Raw genomic sequence first — 24,680 nt, 5'->3', positions numbered from 1 at the left:
GATTGACCACAAACGCATATTTTGTCACAGTTTGTACACAAGGGTGAAATTGAGCTGAATAGAGCCAAGGGCTTCTTAATAGAAAATACAAACAGGAATGTTCAACTTTGGGAGGGAAGCACAATAAGATATCCTTGAGTTTATTACAGTGTCTAAAATATTGTGAAATATTCTCATTGAATGAACAAGGTTTGTAACTCTAAATGTTTTGGCCTGGGCAGGGAAACATGACATGCAAATGAGGAGGAATGTTGTTCTAATATGTGACATGTTTTTTTTTTAATCTGTTTAATAAAAAGTGGTCAGCGTGGGTGCGAGGATTGGGTTTTCGATCTGAGATGCAAATACACCTTTTGCTGGTTTCGAGTCACTCCCGTGAATGAGTAAATGAGTGTGTGTGTGTGTGAGAGAGAGAGAGAGAGAGAGAGAGAGAGAGAGAGAGAGAGAGAGAGAGAGAGAGAGAGAGAGAGAGAGAGAGAGAGAGAGAGAGAGAGAGAGAGAGAGAGAGAGAGAGAGAGAGAGAGAGAGAGAGAGAGAGAGAGAGAAATCACCTGGATATTGTCACCAGTGAAGGTGAAGGCAAGTGTTTCAGAAACCGCTGTACAGCTGATAGAAGTCTGTCAATCTCATCATCAGAGCTAATATGGTGGGGCAACTCGATTTTATCACAGGTTAAACCTGCTTGATGTACCTGGAGTTGAGATAAGATTAAATAGTAATCAGGACAAAAAAAAACTACAAGTCAGATACAAAGTCAGATATCAAGAAATGAGCATAATAATAATAATAATAATAATAATAATAATAATAATAATAATAATAATAATAATAATAATAATCATCATCATCATAATAATAATAATAATATTCAAGCGCCTTTTCAAAGCTCTCAAGGACACTTGTCAGTCACAGACAAGCATAGCATAAATCAAGTAGGACAAAAAAGGTTACACTGATATGCCATGAAGTAGTCCATACTTCCATCCATTATCTTCCTCTTTTGTTCAGGGTTGACAGGAAAAAATAATCCAGTATTTTTAGGGCAAGAAGTAGGCTTTCGATTGGACTAATCAGACAATCCAGCCAAATGGTCATGTTTTCTCAGCACAAGATTCTGCAGTGGACACATTAGGGAAGGCAAGAGTGGACCAACTATGGAGGACCTCACAAACCGCCGAAAAATAATTAGATAGGGGAGCTGTGTTTGAAGTCTCCTTCAGTTTTCCATCAGGCCATTCGTTCAGTGGTCTCCCTCTGGACCAATACAGTATAGTGAATAGCAGAGATCCTATCCAACTTAACTGAAACTAAAACTGTTTCAAAGAGTACTTTAAAACAAACCCCTTTTTAACACGCCCCTTTGTATAAGAAGTTATGTACGTATTTTCAATTTAGAGAGATATTTTACAAACAAATTCATGGTTGTGCTATGGGCTCACCAGTTTCACCCATAGTGGCTAATCTGTACATGGAAGAGATGGAGAAACAGGCCCTCATATCCTTCCCGGGGACAAAACCTAGACACTGGTTTAGATATGTTGACGATACTTTTGTCATCATGAAAAAACAAGAAATTCAATCCTTCACAGATCACCTCAACTCAGTAGACATCAACATTAAATTTACTCGTGAGGACATTAAAGAGAACCAACTAGCTTTTTTGGATTGTAAAGTAGAGTAAAGTCTCGTTATATCGATATTCAAGGGAGTCCGAAAAAATATCGATATAACCGGGACTATCGATATATCCGACCCTGTTTGCATGTAATTTTCTCCGTGCGTGCATAGAAATAGTATCGATATAACCGGGACTATCGATATATCCGATATCGATATAACGATAACACAAGTCTTAAGGACTTTACGCAAAATGACCAATACTTACTGTTCGATTCTAAGCACCCTTTACAACACAAACTAGGAGTTATCAGAACCCTAAAGCATAGGGCTAAACTAGTACCAAACGCATTGAAGATAGAGAAAAGGAGTCAAAACATATCAGGAGAGCACTCACAAACTGTGGGTACCCTCAGTGGTCATTCAACAAATGTCAGAAAGAAAGAATAGGGAATGAAACCAAAAATTCTCAAGATGTCAAAAAGGAGAGGAGTAGCAGTACCTTACATTGCAGGAGTTTCTGAAGAACTACAAAGAGTCCTTTGGCAACACAAAATCCCTACTTATTTCAAACCGCTAAACATGTTAAGGTAAAAATTGGTGCAACAACTAAATCCTTCATTAAACCGATATGGTGGAGTGAGGTTTTATATATATATATATATATATATATATATATATATATATATATATATATATATATATATATATATATATATATATATATATATATCCCTACTATCCAGACAAGGCGGTGCCGGACTCTGCTATGATAGGTCCGTGCTCTCATGTTGGGGGGAGCAGAGGACTACTCCCTGCCGCTCCACTGATTGTTCCTATTGTTCTGACTAACGACTGGCCTGATTGCTCTATTTAATCTGGTATCACCTCATCAGTATTGCTAATCCTATGTTGCCTAAGCAGGCAACAATTTGGATCGTTCATACAATTATGAACGATCCAAATTGAACCTCACTCCACCATATCGGTTTAATGAAGGATTTAGTTATAGGGCCTAAACTACCAGTAAGACTTTAGTTTGCTGACAAAGTTTCTTGGATAAGAAGCAAAACGTCCGACACTTTCAAAGAAGTACAGATGACGGCTGAAGAAACCTTTTCATTGATGGACCACTCCTGTACGACTGACAGTTTACACAGACGTTATGTACATGGACTAAAATAATTCATACATGAACAAACAATATCCATCCATCCACCCAAGAAGTCGAAGTCCAAGTTGGCTCCCGAGTAGGCTGCCGTCAGCAAGTGCTCTCATGAGCCTTGCTTTTTGTTGTTTTTGTCTAGTTTTTGTGTTTTCGTTGTCACTTTGTGTTGTTGTGCGTCGTGTGGAACGAATACCGATCGCTGGACAGCTCTGGGACAAAATGTGCTTTTTGTGGACCAGTAATGGGCAGCATCTTTACAGCCCTGCTTTGTTCAGCGGAAAGGTCGGTGCTGTTAGACCATCTGCGGTTGGATGGGTGCATGGTTTGAAGAGCCGTGATGAGAAGACAGAAGCGTCAGCACAGAGCGCCAATGTATATGTGGAACTGTCGCAGCTTGGAATTGAAGCGGATTCACACGGGATGTGAGACAGTCTCTTTTCATCAATGGATGCTACAGCTTCGTGTATGCTTTCAACATTTAGCTTGTAGCAGACGTGCACATTCCACCATGACATCCCCCATCACCTGGTGAAAAGGACTCTTTGATCCTCTCCTCTTTCATATCGAACTGCTTCATGTAACAAAGAGGGTACAGAAAGTGCTAAACAATTAATGACTCTTAAATTAATAAGTCTTTGTGTTGTCATATTGGTTGTTTTGTTCTTTTGATGTGAATCCACATTTACACCAATGTTTCTCCATTTACTATGTCTCGCAATATATTTGCGGCATCACAGTGTAAATTTGAATTTCTGACACAGAATTTTGTCAGCATTGAAGTTCTGATCATGTATTTTTTTTCATCATTGGATTTATAATGGAAAAAAGTCTATCACACACTATGCAGTGTAAAAATATTAAATCTACAAAAAAACAGGAAAATAAATCAATCTTAAAAATTAATTTAGAAACTAAGAAATCTGAAAAGAAACAACAGAAACATCAGAAGCAACATCCAGGTACCCACGACAATGGAATCATTCCCAATCTGGTAACCAGGCAAACATGGTACTTAACTATTCCCAGAAAGCCTGTTCAACTGCGGGATTTCTCAATTTTTGGCCACAGACCCAGCTTTTTTTCTTAAAGCCATGTATGTAAAGCCATAAATTTCAAAGGCAATGATTTTTTTGCTAAAACTATTTGTTTGAAAAATAAAATATCTTGTCTTTGTAATGGATTAACATATCGGTGGAATATAATTTGTATTCTGTTTTTATTTGTTTAAGACGACGTCTCAACATCACACAGAATTGTGTTTGTGCAAATTGTGGTTTAAACAATCCCCCTCTGTATAGAGCTATATATATATATATATATATATATATATATATATATATATATATATATATATTTTTAATATAGTTTCTGTAGGACGACAAACCTATGACACAAACATTCTTAATATTTTCTAATGCTGTAAAAATGTGGAGTTAGATGAGTTTCAACGTTTGCTAACATTGCCTCCAATATAAGATATGTGCATCTTCATGACGTCACCGGTTTGCAAAGAAAAGCATTCAAGTTCAATTCTCACTTTGTAACGCTTGTAATCATATCTTTTGCCATTTTTTCTGAAAGGGGTGTTTATCAACAGGAATTTTAATAATACAGTGATACCTTGGCTTACGAACTTAATTGGTTCCCAGACAGAGTGTGTAAGGCGAAAAGTGTGTATCCCAAAAATTAATTTCCCATAGGAAACCATTAAAATGTGAATAATCCATTCCCAGGTCCCCATAAAACATAATTTTCTAAGCCTTAAAATGACACAAAACGCTCCTTGTTTTATGTACAGTAAAGTCTCGTTATATCGATATTCTCGGGAGTCGGAAAAATATTGACATAACCGGACTATCGATATATCCGATCCTGCGCTGAATTGCATTAAAAGTGGGCAATGAATAGGGGATCTTTGATATGGCATGTAATTTTCTCCTTGAGTTCATGGATTGCGTATCTAGCATGCTTTTGTACTGTAGTGAAGTGAAAAATAATTGTCTGCATTAAATAAAAACGTCTTTACACTTTTTAATGACTTTCTTTTCTAAAATGCAACCAATGCAAAATCCTCACATTGTTTTATACACACGAGAGAAACCACGAATGCCAGCATGTACATACATGTATGAAAAACATGATTATTGCCCAACACAACAAACATGATTATTGCAAACGATAAAAAGATATCTGAATACAACACAATAAAATACAGTGAGACCTCAACTTACGAACTTAATTGGTTCCCAAACAGAGTGTGTAAGGCGAAAAGTGTGTATCTCAAAAAAATTATTCCGATAGGAAACCATTAAAATGGGAATAATCCGTTCCCGGGTTTCCATAAAATATACTTTTCACCTAAATAAGCCTTAAAACTACACACAACATACCTTATTCCATGTATAATAAATGTGCTATTGTATTGTAATGAAATAAATACACTGCATTGTATCATAAAGTCACTTGGCGTTGGAGGTCGAAGGTCAAAGGGAATTGCTGTTTGGAAAGAGAGACGTATTACATGACGACTGTAATTAAAGAAATAAACTGTGCTGTAAAATAAAGTTTTATTTACCTTTTTGAGGGTCGTTGATGGCTTATGGAAGGAGAGTCACCTTCCATAAGGACTGTTGGTAACTTAACCTCTGGTGCTGTTCGGTCGTGTGCTTCCGCCGAAGATCACTCCGCCAGCCGTGGTGGGTGTGTATTATGAAAATAGTGCTTATTATAAGGTTTAATTTTCATGAATTTGATGTTTGTAAGACAAAAAGTTTGTCAGTTGAGGTGTTTGTAAGTTGAGGTCTCACTGTACATGTATGGAAAACAAAAACGGCAACGTTTACATTACTTACGTTGATAAAGTATTATGCGGCACGTCGAACTCTTTCGCAATGGAGGATTTGCCTGTTGTTGGATTCTCCTCCACAGCCACTATTACCTTACGTTTCCCCATGGTTCAAATTGGTGTTAAACAACGGTATATAAGAAGACTACAGTATGTTTCAGATGCTATTGCAGCAGTAATGAAAGATGTGAGCTCTACTACACCGTTTTTAAAGTGCTCGAGGATTACAGTACATGACACGAAAACTGGTCACGTGACCAACCGTGTCACAGATACAGATTTCGCTAATGGTGGTACTGTATTGAAATCCTAAAGCAAATATCGATTCAGCTTTAAGCTGCTTTTGTATCGATATAAGCAGACCAAATTGGCTGGCAGGAGATACCCAGAATCACCGGGTATCGTACGAACCGGAACTAATTATATCATAAAAGACAAGAAATTTGCCGGGAAATGAAAATAGTGTAGTAATGAGCAGTACTATCGCTATAACCGATGTCGATATAACGAGACTTCACTGTATAATGAATGTGCGAGGGTATTATAATTAAAGAAATAAAATGTACGGTGTAATAAAGTCGCTTTATTTACCTTTGTGATGGTCGTTGATGGCTTGATGGAATGGATTGGCCGGTTTCATCAGCATTGAACACTTGATGAGGAACGTAGCCTTCTTCTTTCACCATCTTGAGGAATGATCCCTTGTAGGTGCGTTCTCTGCGATAATTTTACCTTGTTCCTCATCAATTGTGTTCTGTTTAGCTGGGTTGATAGCTTTTTGCATCAAGTGTAGATTTGGCTTGTATGGGTTATTTGTGGAGCCTGATTGATGGGAATTTTAACCTTGCAGTCTACACTCTGCCTTTGAACTATCAAAGTTGAAACGAGTCAAAATTTCGCTGTTTTCTATAAATTTTCTCCTCTCTCTGTCTGTCATCTGCCTGTCTCTTGAATGTTTAAACCATCTCCCCTCACTGCTGCGTTCTTGACCAATCACGTGGCTTTAACCGAAGACTAGGGGTGGGGAATAGAGGACAAAAAAAGAAGTTGCTGCCATTTTCTTTTTTGGAGAACGGCCTCACTCTTTCTCTGTCTGTAAACCCCCCTTCCTCACTGCTGCGTTCTTGACCAATCACATGGCTTTAACCAAAGACCTGGGGCGGGTAAGAGAGGACAAAAACAAGTGGGCTGCCATTTTCTTGTTAGGAAAACGGGGTCGTTCGCAAACGACACATTGTGGCGCTCCGTGTGTATCCCGAAAAATAGTTTGTATGCCAAGGTAAAATTTTCATCAATTTAACGTTCGTAAACCGAAAAGTTCGTAAGTCAAGGGGTTCGTAAACCGAGGTATCACTGCAATAATAATACATTTCATTTATAAGCGCCTTTCAAAATTCTCAAGGACACTTTACAGTCACAGGATATTTTTTCTGCGGGAGAGCAGCGGCAGCCACACGTGCCAACGTTCACTCAACCCGGAAGTAACAAAGTTGTTTTTTTTTTTAATAACTAAAGAAAGAAGATAAGACTAAATCTCTGTGTGTGCTCTGTTTCGAGTGCATTTTCTCTACTGAAAATGAATAACTGAAAAATAAAATAAAGTCAATGAAATTATAAAAAATATGATTCTGTAGCACACCGGCTTCACAGTGCAGAGGTCAGGAGTTCAAGACCCGGTCCATCCTCGGGCCCGCATGGATTTTACTCCGGGTCCTCCGGGTTCCTCCCACATTCCAAATACATGCACGGTGGACTGATTGAGCACTCGAAATTGTCCTTAGATGTGAGTGTGGATGGTTGTTTGTCTCTGTGTGCCCTACGATTGGCTGGCAACCAATTCAGGAAGTTCCCCGCCTGGTGCCCAAAGACGGCTGGGATAGACCGACCCTAATAAAACAGTCTGGAAAATGGATGGATGGATGGTTCTGTTGCTTTGTAAAATTATACTTCTGCACATCCTGCACAAGCAAAAATCAGCCTTACCATTTCATAATCTGGGTGAGGATTTTTTGACTTCAAACTGAAAACCAGGCGGTGAAAACATGTCTTCCTGAAGAGAGGGGAGAAAAAAAAGTAAATATTGACTGTGGACATCTTTTCAATTCAAGTCAACCACATTTTATGACCCTTGAATGTTTTCTGCCATTAAAAAACTGTACTCCCCAAGGAGTGTAATTAATAATTTTCTTTCTTGTAGGGCTATCACAAAAAGAATCTATATTGTCGATAAAAATAAATCGACATTTTAAAGTACAGTACATTGGGTGACATTTTAGAGTAAAGTACATTTTAAAGTAAAGCCAGGAAATGACACTACTGTCAAAGAATGTCATTATTATTATTATTATTATCAATAATTTCCTATGTGTTATGTCGCATGATTATTCTCTCACTCACATGCTGCGTCATTCGTGCTGAACATCATCCATCACAGAGTGCACCGAAGAGGAGCATGTATGTCATATTCTGATTCGGCAGCAGGTGGTGGGTTTTTTCTCTGCTTGTAACACACCTGCTGCCAATCTCCTCATTATTCACTGGGTATTTAAGGAGTGTTATTCAAACATTGGATTGCCGGTGAATTGTTTGTTGCCACTGCTCGTGCCCAGGTTTGGTATTTAGCGATCTTGTCAAAGTCTTTCTTGTTGCTCTTCTGTACTTATGCGAATTGAGTATTTCTATTTCGTTTTGTGTGTACCGTGATTGTTTTTTCTCCTTGCCTTTTGGGCAGGCATTTTTTTTGCTTGCAACGTGTAGTCTGTTTTTGTTTCCTTATTTGACCAGCGCTTTGAGTTTGATTTTTGTCGGTGCATATTTTTGTGACCGGATTAACCTTTTTGTATGGTACGCCTGTCTCCGTTTACTATTTTGGGATCCAGCTACTTATTTCGCTCCAAACTAAGCAAGACTTCTCTTCGCTTTGTTTGGGTCGTGACAGTATGATCCTTTGACAAGCATTCAAGGTTCAGCATTTTTTTTTTGCCATGATATTTGTCAAAGAGGAATCTGTGTAACAACATCCATTGAGCCATCATACACACAGGCACACTTGGCCGTTGAATGCATGGAATAGTGTCTCCTGGGGAAAAACTTTATTAAACAATATTATTGTGTCAGTCACAATGAGACGTGACACAAGGAAGTGATAAAAGGAAGCAGAGGGTCGTCAAGTGGCGCATTTAGGTGCGCTCAGTTTCAGAATCTGAATCAGAATTAGAAAACATTTAATCGTCCCACAATGGGAAAATTTGCAGTCACATCTGCAATTTGAAAGGGGATAGGGTTGGGGGGGAGAAAGGATAAAAAAGATATTCTAAGCATAGTAAAAATGTCAGAAGACTGAGATGAATACTGAAAATGTGCAAAAATGTTTCATAAAAAACTTTGCAAGTATCAAAGAAAATGTATATTGATATATGTAGCTGTATTGCATCAACACACATTTACAGTACAAGGATTCTTTTTCCCCACGTCATTACTGAGAAGCCGGACTGCTGTCAGGCGTCTCACTAGGAACGAGTTTGGTCGAGAACCGAATTTATGTCGTAAACTGAAGCGTAAAAACCCAAAGTTTTTGGTCACAAACCGAATAAGATGAGAACTGAGACGTTTGAAAACGAGGTTTGACTGTACTTGCGTATGTGCTCTGCTCATACACATTATACAACAATAACAATGCAGTGGAGATGCTAATGCTAACCCCTGATACAGGGGTGATCACACTTTTTCAGTATTGGAGCTACTTTTGACATGACCAAGTCAAAATGATCCACCCATTTAAACTCAACTTTATTTGTATAGCGTCAGTTTATAACAATGTCACATCACCATGTCATGCGATGGTAACTTGGAGATCAACTGGTAGATTGCCCTTGTATCATATTGGAACGGGCGATACTCCCCAAAACAAAACGTCTGTGTAAGCTCTCAGTCGTACAGGAGTGGTCCATCGATGAGAAGGTTTCTTCAGCCGTCATCTGTACAAAAGTGAAGGTTTCGGACGTTTCGCCTCCTATCCAAGAGGCTTCGTCAGCGAACTAAAGTCTGACTGGTCGTATCGGCCCCATTTATATATCCCTAATGTCCAGACATGGTGGCGCCGGACACAGCTATGATAGGTCCGGCTGTCATAGCTGTGTCCGGCGCCACGTCCGAAACCTTCACTTTTGTACAGATGACGGCTGAAGAAACCTTCTCATCGATCCCCAAAACAAAATAAAAATGAACAGTGGTTCTTTTAGGTTGCAATCACTGTCGAAGTATGGGCACTTGTTTTTTTCTTATTTCTTTGGGAGGGTGAACATCAATCAATAAATGATATCAAAGAGCAAGCGGTGAATGCTGTTTGGCAAGAATGCCACAACTAAGAAAACTAAAGCAAGAGATAACATTTCGTCAATGTTGGGGAAAAGAAACAAAACAAACTGTGTCCTCACCCAAGTTTGCTGACCCAATGTGAAACAATGTCTTCTCCATCATCTTCTAGCAAATCTGCAAATGCTGCTTCTAAGTCTTCTAACTGACGTATACGACAATCGATGCACTCAGCAAGCTCCTCCTAGACATGCAGACAAAAACAAAATCATGTTTATGAGATTAACTGTAAGAACATCAACTGACGGCCCGGTAGTCGTGTGGTTAGAACGCCGACTTCACAGTGGAAAGGTTGTCAGTTCAAATCCTGATACGGCCTCCCAGCATGGAGTTTGCATAGTTGTATATTTAGGTGTTCAATTATCTGACATGTTTCGGTGTATACTTCTGCCTTCGTCAGAGTGTCCACGAGAAAAGAATCTGTTTTAAATTAAAATGGAGTTTGCATGTTAGCCGGGGCCTGCATGGGTGTTCCCCAGGTCTTCCGGTTTCCTTCCACATTTAAAAAAAACAGCGGCAACAGGTCTTGTAAATACTCTGAGCAGCCCCAACTTCATTCCCCCTGTAGAAGTAGTGCACGGTGCATGCTTGGATATATAAAATGGCCTTACATTTCAGTAATCTCTTAAAATTAATTCGCCTGGCAGATTTTTTTTTTTATAAACCGAGATGTTTGGCCTCATGGTAGTCAACTGGTTTGAGTCCCTTTCCATCCTACTATTTTATGTATTTGCCAATCGTGTTTTGTGTATGTTTGTTCCCGAAACCTATGGGGAGGAGATGGGCATTTTCATTTCTGCTGATCTCCGTTATGTTTTACTTTTTTGCAACTCCTGTGAACGGTAAAACAACTTGCACACAGGATCCCATTGTTTACAGTCGAGACACGCTGCTAGCATGGCGAGCTAATAGCAGGCTAGCGGCAGCCAAACCAGACAGCCCCGGCAAGCTGAAGAGGAGAAAACGAGGATGTTGGACCTGGAAGGACTGTCGCAGGAGAAGATAATATGTCTTCCGTCTGTCATTATGGGTAATGTACAATCGCTCCCGAACAAGATGGACGAGCTAGCGGCGCTAACGCAACATCAGAAGGTGTACATCGCTGCCAATTTATGAAACCAGAAAAGACTAGTAATATGCCGGGTCCAGGGGCCACAGGCTCTGGTTGGTCCAGGACGAAGTCCTGGTCCGGATGTCAGGGGGGCCCTGAAACCGAACCATTGTTAACATTACTACTTAAAATGAGGCAAAAAACACCATTCAAACGTTGATCAATGTCAAGGATAGACTTGTGATAAATACCAATCATTCTACTTGTCAATCATGAAAATATCATGTTTGCTCTACTATTTTAAGAAAACAAAACAGAAATACTATACTATCAACCAAACATGTAATAATCAATCTTGTTTGAAAAGTGCCATGAATTGTAAGACATTGCAACTAAATTCAAATTTGCACATCAACATTCAATACTGTTCACATCAATGAATCATAAACATTTCACAACTCTAGTTAACCGTTTCACACACAAGCATTGTTATTTTCCATTGTGCATTTTTTTTTTTTTTTGCTTTCTTCAGTTGCTCCTTTGTCAGATTATGGCACTTGTTGTTCTTCCATCCCGTTTGGTTCGGGGCCACCACAAAAATGGACAAAATCCAACTTCAACGGACAGTTAGGACGGCGGAAAAAATCATTGGCACCGCCCTACCCACTCTCGAGGATTTGCACACTGCAAGAATCCAAATTAGGTCGCGGAAAATCATACTGGACCCTCTGCACCCTGCCCACCACCTTTTCCAGCAACTCCCCTCGGGCAGGCGCTACCGATCCATGCGCACCAAATCCAGCAGACATTTAAACAGCTTCTTCCCCCAAGCGATTAACTCTTTGAACAGTAGCCCAAGTGGAACAGTATAGTGCTGGGGTGCTCACAATTTTTCAGCACACGAGCTACTTATAAAAACAACCAAGTCAAAATGATCTACTCACTACAAAAATGCAAAACATAATTATTTTCAAATGTATTAAGGATTCTTTGTATGTACAATGTATGTTGATGTACCTTACATAACTGAAAAAGCCAATATTGCACAACACACATCATAACTACATATACATAACATAATTAATAACTATTAACATTATTTGTAATTACCTGAGTTTACTTTGATGACTTGCACTGAATTGAATCAGCCAGGGATTCATAGTCCGGACAGTAGATGCTGACAGCCAGCCTCAAGCACATTTCCAAATGTTCATCAGTCATGATGGAACGGTATTTGGACTTAATGATCTTCATGTAAGAAAAGGCTGACTCACATAAATAAGTGGAGCCGAATAATGCAGTCAAGGAGGTTGCACATTTCCTCATGTTGGGCATTTTAGCGCATAACGCTTGTTGGTGGATTATGCAATGGAAATTCAAGAAGTCTGCCTATACTTGGCAATACGCATTTTGAAAATTACATTGTGAAGAAAAAGTCCACCTCCCATTCCGTATGCAAGTAATATGTTTTGCCTTCTTACTTGGTCCAGCTTTCTCACTCATTTTGATCACCATATGTTTTGCCAAGGTCTTAAAATCTGAGGTAATTCACTGACTATCTTGTAAATTTTGCTGCGCTTAGCGCCGTGGTTTACGCATGCGCGGTGACCTAAAGGTCAAAATTTAGTTGTCATCTAAATGGTTTCCTTGTATGTCAATCAAGTGACGGGATGTTTGATAGGCTGACAATTTTTTTTTTTGTCATACTGTCTGGAAAGTGAGGCAGTGACGTATGTAAAGTGAAGTAGTGACATATGTAAAGTGAGGAAGTGACGTATATAAAGTGACGTAATGTAGTAATGCAAAATATATATCCTGCCTAAATATATATATATATATAGCGGCTGGATAGCTCAGTTGATAAGGCATCAGTTTGGCATATGGGAGACGAGGGTTCGAATCCCACTTGTGGCAGAGAAAATGAGCAGAAATGAGCACAATGACATCATCCAGTGTGGGTCCTTGGGCAAGACCCTTCACGCTAATGCCTACCTCATACAATGATGAGAGACAATAAATGGAATGACATGCCGGCTCAGACGTCGCCCGGCCAAACAAGGTCTGCGTCAGGTGCTGGGGAACCAGAGCACCCTGATGAAAAATGGGCTACTGGAACAAAGCGGAGATGGACGAGATGCGATAACAAGGCTCTGTTGGAATGCTACTACTCAAGCAACCCTAGTCAGAGGGGTTACATGCGGAGAATGGGGGCTGAATGGTTACTTCGAAACCCACAGTCACGGTTGACCACGAAACAACTGGTAGCTCAGTGTTCCAATATCCACAAACGGCAATTGCTATCACAACTTGAGATTGATGAGGTACAACACAAATTCCGAGGTGAAGGGCCCCAGGCTGCCACATCACAGGAAGAGGTTCAACCAGAGATTGGGAGGCAAGCCCCAATGAATAATGAGATTGGGAAGCCAGCCCCAATAAATGAAATGCTGAGCGAGGCAGCAAATGACCTGAGAGATAAGATCATGGCAAGAATGAAAACTGGGCAACGAAGGCACCGATTACAACGGCTATGTGAAGTACCACCTGAAAGTCTCATGGAAACTGTGAATGCAGCACTGAGAACGATCCCGACCGGAACGATCACGGAAACCAATGAGCTGATATACACCTCAGCATCAGTGATCCTAGACATGCTTGGCTACAAGAGCAACCATGAGAGCCACGAGATTCATTACCCACCATGGAAAAGACGGTTGGAGGCCAAGATCAAGGCGGCTCGGAAAGATGTGAGTCAATTGACGGAGACCCAGAGAGGTGTGAATAAAAGGCCAATACCCAAGAGGTACATGCAGATAACCATACCTGAAGCACTCGAAACTGCCAAACAAAGGCTCCAGGCCTTGTCCAGTCGCCTAAAGAGGTACACGAAAGAGAATGAGGCCAGAAGAATAAACAGGCTGTTCGCAACACAACCTGCGAAAGTGTATGCTCAGTGGCAGGGTTCTAACAGCAGAGCAGACCCTCCAAGGCTGGAAACTGAAACATACTGGAAAGGCATATGGGAGAAGGAGGTCGCACATAACAGCAGTGCACAATGGCTGGTGACTCTGAAAGAGGAGCACAGCAACCTCCCTGAACAGAACCCAGTTACCATCACAGCGGCAGATATACAAGGAAGAGTCTCAGGTATGAAAAACTGGACGGCACCAGGCCCGGATATGGTCCACACCTACTGGCTAAAGAAACTCACAGCTCTCCACGAGCGCCTAGCAGCACAAATGAACCAGCTGCTGATGGATGGGACTCACCCAGGATGGCTAACCGAAGGGCGAACAATCCTGATCATGAAGGATTCCTCAAAGGGTGCAGTTCCTTCCAACTATCGGCCAATAACCTGTCTGTCCACAACATGGAAGCTCATGTCAGGCATCATTGCGGCTAAAATAAGTGGACACATGGATCAATACATGAGCAAAGCACAGAAAGGCATTAGTAGAGATACTAGAGGTGCCAAACATCAGCTGCTGGTTGACAGAACAGTCGCTCAAGACTGCAGGTCCCGACATACCAACCTGTGCACAGCCTGGATTGATTACAAGAAAGCATATGACTCGATGCCACACACATGGATCAATGAATGCTTGGAGTTGTATAAGGTCAACAGGACCCTGAGAGCCTTCGTTGCAAACTCGATGAGGATGTGGAAAACCACACTTGAAGCCAATGGCAAGCCACTAACGCAAGTGTCCATCAAATGTGGCATATACCAAGGTGATGCACTCTCCCCACTGCTGTTCTGCATAGGACTGAACCCCCTCAGCCAGATAATCGCCAAGACAGGCTATGGATACCGCCTCAGAAATGGAGCTACGATCAGTCACCTCCTCTACATGGATGACATCAAGCTGTATGCTAAGAGCGAAAGGGACATAGACTCCCTGATCCACACAACCAGGATCTACAGCAGTGATATCGGAATGTCATTCGGGCTGGAGAAATGTAGTCGGATGGTCACTAAGAGGGGCAAGGTAGTTCACACTGAAGGAGTCTCACTCCCTGAAGGAACAATAGCAGACATTGAAAACAGCTACAAGTACCTCGGTATACCACAGGCCAATGGCAACCTCAAATTAGCAACGAGGAAAGCGGCTACGACCAAATACCTCCAGCGGGTGAGGCAAGTCCTCAGAAGCCAGCTCAATGGCAAGAACAAGACCCGGGCAATAAACAGCTATGCCCTGCCAGTGATCAGATACCCTGCAGGAATAATAAGGTGGCCAAAGGAAGAGATTCAGACCACGGATGTTAAGACCCGAAAACTCCTCACCATGCACGGAGGGTTCCATCCCAAGTCCAGCACCCTGAGACTGTACACAAGCCGTAAGGAAGGAGGCCGGGGACTAGTGAGTGTGAGAGTCACTGTCCAGGATGAAACATCCAAGCTCCATGAATACATCAAAGAGAAGGCTCCAACGGATGATGTACTCAGAGAATGTCTCAGTCAATGGGGAACAGAGGATGAGGTGCTGGAAGAGGGACAATCATGGGAGGAAAAGCCCCTACACGGGATGTACCACCGAACCATAGCAGAAGTGGCTGATCTCAAGAAGTCCTATCAGTGGCTAGAGAGGGCTGGCCTAAAGGACAGCACAGAGGCACTCATCCTGGCTGCCCAAGAGCAGGCCCTGAACACCAGAGCCATAGAGGCAGGGATATACCACACCAGACAAGACCCAAGGTGTAGGTTGTGCAAAGAGGCACCTGAGACAATCCAACACGTAACTGCAGGGTGTAAGATGCTGGCAGGGAAAGCCTACATGGAGCGCCATAACCAGGTGGCTGGCATAGTGTACCGAAACATCTGTGCGGTGTATGGACTGGAAACCCCAAGGTCAAAATGGGAAACACCTCCCAAGGTGGTGGAGAATGACCGAGCAAAAATCCTGTGGGACTTCCAGATACAGACTGACAAGATGGTAATGGCCAACCAACCAGATATCGTGGTCATAGATAAAGGGGAAAGGAAAGCCGTTGTCGTGGATGTCGCGGTCCCGAGTGATGGGAACATCAGAAAGAAGGAACATGAGAAACTCGAGAAATACCAAGGGCTCAGAGAGGAGCTGGAGAGAGCCTGGAAGGTAAAGGTGACAGTCGTGCCTGTGGTGGTCGGAGCACTTGAGGCAGTGAGCCCCAAACTCGACGAGTGGTTGCAACAGATCCCGGGAACAACATCGGATATCTCGGTCCAGAAAAGCGCAGTGCTGGGAACAGCACGGATACTGCGCAGAACCCTCAAGCTTCCTGGCCTCTGGTAGAGGACCCGAGCTGAAATGGGGACAGACACCACCCATGGTGGGTGAGACGAGGAATTTTTTATATATATATATATATATATATATATATATATATATATATATATATATATATATATATATATATATATATATATATATATATATATATATATCCTGTCTTCCCTTACATGATGTCGCATCTACATTACGTCACACACTGTGTGCCGCATAAATACTCCCGCAGTCCGTTCTCTCTCTCTATCTCTTTCTCTCGCCATGCTTCATCCTTAGCAGACACCGCGATGTCTCCACTCTCTTCAAGATTAAACCAACTTTCTGTTCTACACCTGGTTTCCTGATGATTTAACCATCCTCTTCCATCAACACCCGTAGAAGCAATGAACCAGAAAGAACAACAGTTAACGCAACATGTGATATCATGTAACAAAGAGGGTGCGCCTTAAAGGACAACTGACACCTTTTTTTCCTAACTGACATCAGAAAAACGTTTTACAGCATCTAAAATACCCAAAACACCCAAGGGCGGCCCGGTAGTCGAGTGGTTAGCACACCGGCCTCACAGTGCAGAGGTCGCCGGTTCGCGTCCCGATCCGGCCTCCCTGTGTGGAGTTTGCATGTTCTCCCCGGACCCGCGTTTCTCCGGGTCCTCCGGTTTCCTCCCACACTTCAAAAACATGCATGGCAGGCTGATAGACCACTCCAAATCCCTAGGTGTGAGTGTGAGAGTGACTGTTGTATGTCTTTGTGTGCCCTGCGATTGGCTGGCAACCAATTCAGGGTGTCCCCCGCCTCGTGCCCGAAGACAGCTGAGATAGGCTCCAGCAACCCCCGCGACCCTAATGAGGAATAAGCGGTACGGAAAATGAGATGAGATGAGACTTGTCCCAAAACTGCCACAAACCAGCTTGAAGGGGAAATTCAGAAAGTACCGCAACCTTGTTCGTGATGTCACGATCTGAACTTCGATGTAGCAGCCCAGAAAACGCACACGATGGCGCACAAGCGGCATTTCGTCCAGTACATGCAGCTACTTTTAAGAGCTGTAAAGCCGCCAGTGTTTGGTTAAAATCCGTGGTAGAAGAGAGGGGTGGGTTTTACGCACACACACAAAAGAGACAGCGCCACAATTTGAACAGCACACTAACATCAGAGATGTTGAGAGAGCGAGAGCTCTGACACCGCTGCAGAGTAACAAATGACACGGAGGAAAGTGGATGTTTGTCCGACCGGTTTGCTCCATTAATATGGCGATTGCTCTCTTTCACCAGGTGACCTCACAGTTAGCATGCAGTGTGACTAAATTAGTAAACATGCATCAAACTTCCACTATGCAAGCGGCGAATCACTAACTCTGGTTAGCTTCCTCATACACCTGCACTGGTGCTCGACTGCTCTGCTCCGTTGGAAATGCTTTGTCCGCTGGGAATTTGTGTTAACTTACACCTTCTTTATGCGTGTTACCGCAATTGGCTGCCACACAACGATCCACCATCACGTGATTTATGTAGTTTTCCTTCTAATTTTGCGATCAGCGCGGTGTTTTCAGATGAAAAAAATACCCAAAATGCATTGTGTGTCATTTGAAGCGATTTTACAAATTATGGAGGCAACTTGTTGGGAGGTGTCGGTTGTCCTTTAAGAATGAATTAATCTCTGTGCCTTTGTGTTGTCATGTTGTCTTTGTTTTGTCATTTAGGTTTTTTTATTCTTTTGACTTCAAGATGTCTTCAAGACTGTGAAGTAGTTCACCAAGTCCTAAATTCCGCCCAAGGCCAGAACTCTTACATGAAGATGACAGGTTTTCAGTCAGTGTCTGTTCACCTCAGATTGACCCCAGTTTCTCTGTGCTTCCGTTGTACCTCATACAATGATGAGAGACAATAAATGGAATGACATGCCGGCTCAGACGTCGCCCGGCCAAACAAGGTCTGCGTCAGGTGCTGGGGAACCAGAGCACCCTGATGAAAAATGGGCTACTGGAACAAAGCGGAGATGGACGAGATGCGATAACAAGGCTCTGTTGGAATGCTACTACTCAAGCAACCCTAGTCAGAGGGGTTACATGCGGAGAATGGGGGCTGAATGGTTACTTCGAAACCCACAGTCACGGTTGACCACGAAACAACTGGTAGCTCAGTGTTCCAATATCCACAAACGGCAATTGCTATCACAACTTGAGATTGATGAGGTACAACACAAATTCCGAGGTGAAGGGCCCCAGGCTGCCACATCACAGGAAGAGGTTCAACCAGAGATTGGGAGGCAAGCCCCAATGAATAATGAGATTGGGAAGCCAGCCCCAATAAATGAAATGCTGAGCGAGGCAGCAAATGACCTGAGAGATAAGATCATGGCAAGAATGAAAACTGGGCAACGAAGGCACCGATTACAACGGCTATGTGAAGTACCACCTGAAAGTCTCATGGAAACTGTGAATGCAGCACTGAGAACGATCCCGACCGGAACGATCACGGAAACCAATGAGCTGATATACACCTCAGCATCAGTGATCCTAGACATGCTTGGCTACAAGAGCAACCATGAGAGCCACGAGATTCATTACCCACCATGGAAAAGACGGTTGGAGGCCAAGATCAAGGCGGCTCGGAAAGATGTGAGTCAATTGACGGAGACCCAGAGAGGTGTGAATAAAAGGCCAATACCCAAGAGGTACATGCAGATAACCATACCTGAAGCACTCGAAACTGCCAAACAAAGGCTCCAGGCCTTGTCCAGTCGCCTAAAGAGGTACACGAAAGAGAATGAGGCCAGAAGAATAAACAGGCTGTTCGCAACACAACCTGCGAAAGTGTATGCTCAGTGGCAGGGTTCTAACAGCAGAGCAGACCCTCCAAGGCTGGAAACTGAAACATACTGGAAAGGCATATGGGAGAAGGAGGTCGCACATAACAGCAGTGCACAATGGCTGGTGACTCTGAAAGAGGAGCACAGCAACCTCCCTGAACAGAACCCAGTTACCATCACAGCGGCAGATATACAAGGAAGAGTCTCAGGTATGAAAAACTGGACGGCACCAGGCCCGGATATGGTCCACACCTACTGGCTAAAGAAACTCACAGCTCTCCACGAGCGCCTAGCAGCACAAATGAACCAGCTGCTGATGGATGGGACTCACCCAGGATGGCTAACCGAAGGGCGAACAATCCTGATCATGAAGGATTCCTCAAAGGGTGCAGTTCCTTCCAACTATCGGCCAATAACCTGTCTGTCCACAACATGGAAGCTCATGTCAGGCATCATTGCGGCTAAAATAAGTGGACACATGGATCAATACATGAGCAAAGCACAGAAAGGCATTAGTAGAGATACTAGAGGTGCCAAACATCAGCTGCTGGTTGACAGAACAGTCGCTCAAGACTGCAGGTCCCGACATACCAACCTGTGCACAGCCTGGATTGATTACAAGAAAGCATATGACTCGATGCCACACACATGGATCAATGAATGCTTGGAGTTGTATAAGGTCAACAGGACCCTGAGAGCCTTCGTTGCAAACTCGATGAGGATGTGGAAAACCACACTTGAAGCCAATGGCAAGCCACTAACGCAAGTGTCCATCAAATGTGGCATATACCAAGGTGATGCACTCTCCCCACTGCTGTTCTGCATAGGACTGAACCCCCTCAGCCAGATAATCGCCAAGACAGGCTATGGATACCGCCTCAGAAATGGAGCTACGATCAGTCACCTCCTCTACATGGATGACATCAAGCTGTATGCTAAGAGCGAAAGGGACATAGACTCCCTGATCCACACAACCAGGATCTACAGCAGTGATATCGGAATGTCATTCGGGCTGGAGAAATGTAGTCGGATGGTCACTAAGAGGGGCAAGGTAGTTCACACTGAAGGAGTCTCACTCCCTGAAGGAACAATAGCAGACATTGAAAACAGCTACAAGTACCTCGGTATACCACAGGCCAATGGCAACCTCAAATTAGCAACGAGGAAAGCGGCTACGACCAAATACCTCCAGCGGGTGAGGCAAGTCCTCAGAAGCCAGCTCAATGGCAAGAACAAGACCCGGGCAATAAACAGCTATGCCCTGCCAGTGATCAGATACCCTGCAGGAATAATAAGGTGGCCAAAGGAAGAGATTCAGACCACGGATGTTAAGACCCGAAAACTCCTCACCATGCACGGAGGGTTCCATCCCAAGTCCAGCACCCTGAGACTGTACACAAGCCGTAAGGAAGGAGGCCGGGGACTAGTGAGTGTGAGAGTCACTGTCCAGGATGAAACATCCAAGCTCCATGAATACATCAAAGAGAAGGCTCCAACGGATGATGTACTCAGAGAATGTCTCAGTCAATGGGGAACAGAGGATGAGGTGCTGGAAGAGGGACAATCATGGGAGGAAAAGCCCCTACACGGGATGTACCACCGAACCATAGCAGAAGTGGCTGATCTCAAGAAGTCCTATCAGTGGCTAGAGAGGGCTGGCCTAAAGGACAGCACAGAGGCACTCATCCTGGCTGCCCAAGAGCAGGCCCTGAACACCAGAGCCATAGAGGCAGGGATATACCACACCAGACAAGACCCAAGGTGTAGGTTGTGCAAAGAGGCACCTGAGACAATCCAACACGTAACTGCAGGGTGTAAGATGCTGGCAGGGAAAGCCTACATGGAGCGCCATAACCAGGTGGCTGGCATAGTGTACCGAAACATCTGTGCGGTGTATGGACTGGAAACCCCAAGGTCAAAATGGGAAACACCTCCCAAGGTGGTGGAGAATGACCGAGCAAAAATCCTGTGGGACTTCCAGATACAGACTGACAAGATGGTAATGGCCAACCAACCAGATATCGTGGTCATAGATAAAGGGGAAAGGAAAGCCGTTGTCGTGGATGTCGCGGTCCCGAGTGATGGGAACATCAGAAAGAAGGAACATGAGAAACTCGAGAAATACCAAGGGCTCAGAGAGGAGCTGGAGAGAGCCTGGAAGGTAAAGGTGACAGTCGTGCCTGTGGTGGTCGGAGCACTTGAGGCAGTGAGCCCCAAACTCGACGAGTGGTTGCAACAGATCCCGGGAACAACATCGGATATCTCGGTCCAGAAAAGCGCAGTGCTGGGAACAGCACGGATACTGCGCAGAACCCTCAAGCTTCCTGGCCTCTGGTAGAGGACCCGAGCTGAAATGGGGACAGACACCACCCATGGTGGGTGAGACGAGGAATTTTATATATATATATATATATATATATATATATATATATATATATATATATATATATATATATATATATATATATATATATATATATATATATATATCCTGTCTTCCCTTACATGATGTCGCATCTACATTACGTCACACACTGTGTGCCGCATAAATACTCCCGCAGTCCGTTCTCTCTCTCTATCTCTTTCTCTCGCCATGCTTCATCCTTAGCAGACACCGCGATGTCTCCACTCTCTTCAAGATTAAACCAACTTTCTGTTCTACACCTGGTTTCCTGATGATTTAACCATCCTCTTCCATCAACACCCGTAGAAGCAATGAACCAGAAAGAACAACAGTTAACGCAACATGTGATATCATGTAACAAAGAGGGTGCGCCTTAAAGGACAACTGACACCTTTTTTTCCTAACTGACATCAGAAAAACGTTTTACAGCATCTAAAATACCCAAAACACCCAAGGGCGGCCCGGTAGTCGAGTGGTTAGCACACCGGCCTCACAGTGCAGAGGTCGCCGGTTCGCGTCCCGATCCGGCCTCCCTGTGTGGAGTTTGCATGTTCTCCCGGACCCGCGTTTCTCCGGGTCCTCCGGTTTCCTCCCACACTTCAAAAACATGCATGGCAGGCTGATAGACCACTCCAAATCCCTAGGTGTGAGTGTGAGAGTGACTGTTGTATGTCTTTGTGTGCCCTGCGATTGGCTGGCAACCAATTCAGGGTGTCCCCCGCCTCGTGCCCGAAGACAGCTGAGATAGGCTCCAGCAACCCCCGCGACCCTAATGAGGAATAAGCGGTACGGAAAATGAGATGAGATGAGACTTGTCCCAAAACTGCCACAAACCAGCTTGAAGGGGAAATTCAGAAAGTACCGCAACCTTGTTCGTGATGTCACGATCTGAACTTCGATGTAGCAGCCCAGAAAACGCACACGATGGCGCACAAGCGGCATTTCGTCCAGTACATGCAGCTACTTTTAAGAGCTGTAAAGCCGCCAGTGTTTGGTTAAAATCCGTGGTAGAAGAGAGGGGTGGGTTTTACGCACACACACAAAAGAGACAGCGCCACAATTTGAACAGCACACTAACATCAGAGATGTTGAGAGAGCGAGAGCTCTGACACCGCTGCAGAGTAACAAATGACACGGAGGAAAGTGGATGTTTGTCCGACCGGTTTGCTCCATTAATATGGCGATTGCTCTCTTTCACCAGGTGACCTCACAGTTAGCATGCAGTGTGACTAAATTAGTAAACATGCATCAAACTTCCACTATGCAAGCGGCGAATCACTAACTCTGGTTAGCTTCCTCATACACCTGCACTGGTGCTCGACTGCTCTGCTCCGTTGGAAATGCTTTGTCCGCTGGGAATTTGTGTTAACTTACACCTTCTTTATGCGTGTTACCGCAATTGGCTGCCACACAACGATCCACCATCACGTGATTTATGTAGTTTTCCTTCTAATTTTGCGATCAGCGCGGTGTTTTCAGATGAAAAAAATACCCAAAATGCATTGTGTGTCATTTGAAGCGATTTTACAAATTATGGAGGCAACTTGTTGGGAGGTGTCGGTTGTCCTTTAAGAATGAATTAATCTCTGTGCCTTTGTGTTGTCATGTTGTCTTTGTTTTGTCATTTAGGTTTTTTTATTCTTTTGACTTCAAGATGTCTTCAAGACTGTGAAGTAGTTCACCAAGTCCTAAATTCCGCCCAAGGCCAGAACTCTTACATGAAGATGACAGGTTTTCAGTCAGTGTCTGTTCACCTCAGATTGACCCCAGTTTCTCTGTGCTTCCGTTGTGGGCTTTGTGTTCGGCGGCTATCTAACCTTGAAACTTTTAAATCAAAGTCAAAGTCAGCTTTATTGTCAAATATGCATGACATACAGCACAGATGAAATTAATGTCCTCTCGGACACAGCGTGCAAGGCACTTATAATGTGGCTAAAAGAGACATACAATTGACAACAGACAATACATGTATTAAATAATAAATGTGATAACTTCTATTCTCTCTATTCTCTATCAATTCCTCACGAAACGACTGTCGTTTTCTTTTACATTTCACACTTTTTTGTTGATTTTTCTCCGACCGATGCCATAACACGACAATGATAATAACAATGCTAACTCTTGAGTCTCGATTCCAGGAATGAGCCATCACTCTGGCTTCCAGGACCCGTACCATGCGCATGCGCAATTTATCTAAAGCAGGGGTCTCAAACTCAATTTACCCGGGGGCCGCTGGAAGCAGAGTCTGGGTGAGGCTGGGCCGCATTAGGATTTCCACAAGAAAATAACAGATAAAACATTCCAATGTTCTCAAAGTCTTTATTTTTAACACACAAAAAATGAATTAAATGAATAAATGGAAAAACAAATAAAAAATAAATTAACCAGTAATAAATAAATAACATAATTATAATGATCATAAGGCAGATACAGACGACAGAAAAAAAAAACACAGGAAAGCTAATTATTTTAATAAAGTTTCAAATGTCTGTAACCTTTAACTTTCTTAACATAAAGAAAATATTGAACATGAACTGTCCTAAACATGGATTCTCTTGCCTACTTGTTCGGCTCCACACACACAAGTTTCATTCATATCAATCATGCGGGCCGCACTAACAATAATCTTCATATATATATATATATATATATATATATATAGGTGGGCCGCAAAATATTATTTCGGGGGCCGCATTTGGCCCGCGGGACGTGAGTTTGAGACCCCTGATCTAAAGGAAGCAAACAGCGAGCACTGGTCTCATCACCTGTTCTCGTGTTTTGGATTGGATTGGATTGGATATGCCTTTATTAGTCTCACAGTGGAGAAATTTACATTTCACAGCAGCAAAGTGATGAAAGGAATGAAAGTAGAAAAACGAAATACATGAGCTGCTGGAAAGGCAGCCACTCTCGCAGCGCCGTTTTGAAGTCAAAATAACAAAAAAAAAACTAAATAACAAATAATATGACAGCAAAGAGACAATATGACAAAACAAAGACACAGAGAAACAGTCATTCTTCAGGACTTGCTGTACCCTCTTTGTGATGACATGTAGCAGTTCTGGATGAAAGAGGAGAGGATCAAAGCGTCTTTCCACCAGTGGATCAGGGACATCATGGTGGAATGTGCACATCGACTA

General features: G+C 43.0%; 1 protein-coding gene across 1 annotated transcript in view; it reads right to left on the bottom strand.

Moving 5' to 3' along the window:
• The window catches only part of lg11h5orf22 (linkage group 11 C5orf22 homolog), a 93,873-nt gene that overhangs the window by 743 nt on the left and 68,450 nt on the right, over nucleotides 1–24,680 (bottom strand). Inside the window, exons 7-9 of the mRNA XM_089007484.1 lie at nucleotides 10,067–10,188; nucleotides 7,614–7,680; nucleotides 552–691 (exon numbers count right to left, since the gene is read on the bottom strand). Of these exons, the coding sequence (XP_088863610.1) occupies nucleotides 552–691; nucleotides 7,614–7,680; nucleotides 10,067–10,188 (329 nt within the window). The remainder of the gene's footprint in view (nucleotides 1–551; nucleotides 692–7,613; nucleotides 7,681–10,066; nucleotides 10,189–24,680) is intronic.

Source organism: Hippocampus bargibanti, linkage group LG11 (assembly GCF_051943395.1).
Source record: "Hippocampus bargibanti isolate YZ-2025 linkage group LG11, ASM5194339v1, whole genome shotgun sequence".
Classification (NCBI taxonomy): Eukaryota; Metazoa; Chordata; class Actinopteri; order Syngnathiformes; family Syngnathidae; genus Hippocampus; species Hippocampus bargibanti.
This window is presented reverse-complemented; position numbering and strand designations above follow the sequence as displayed.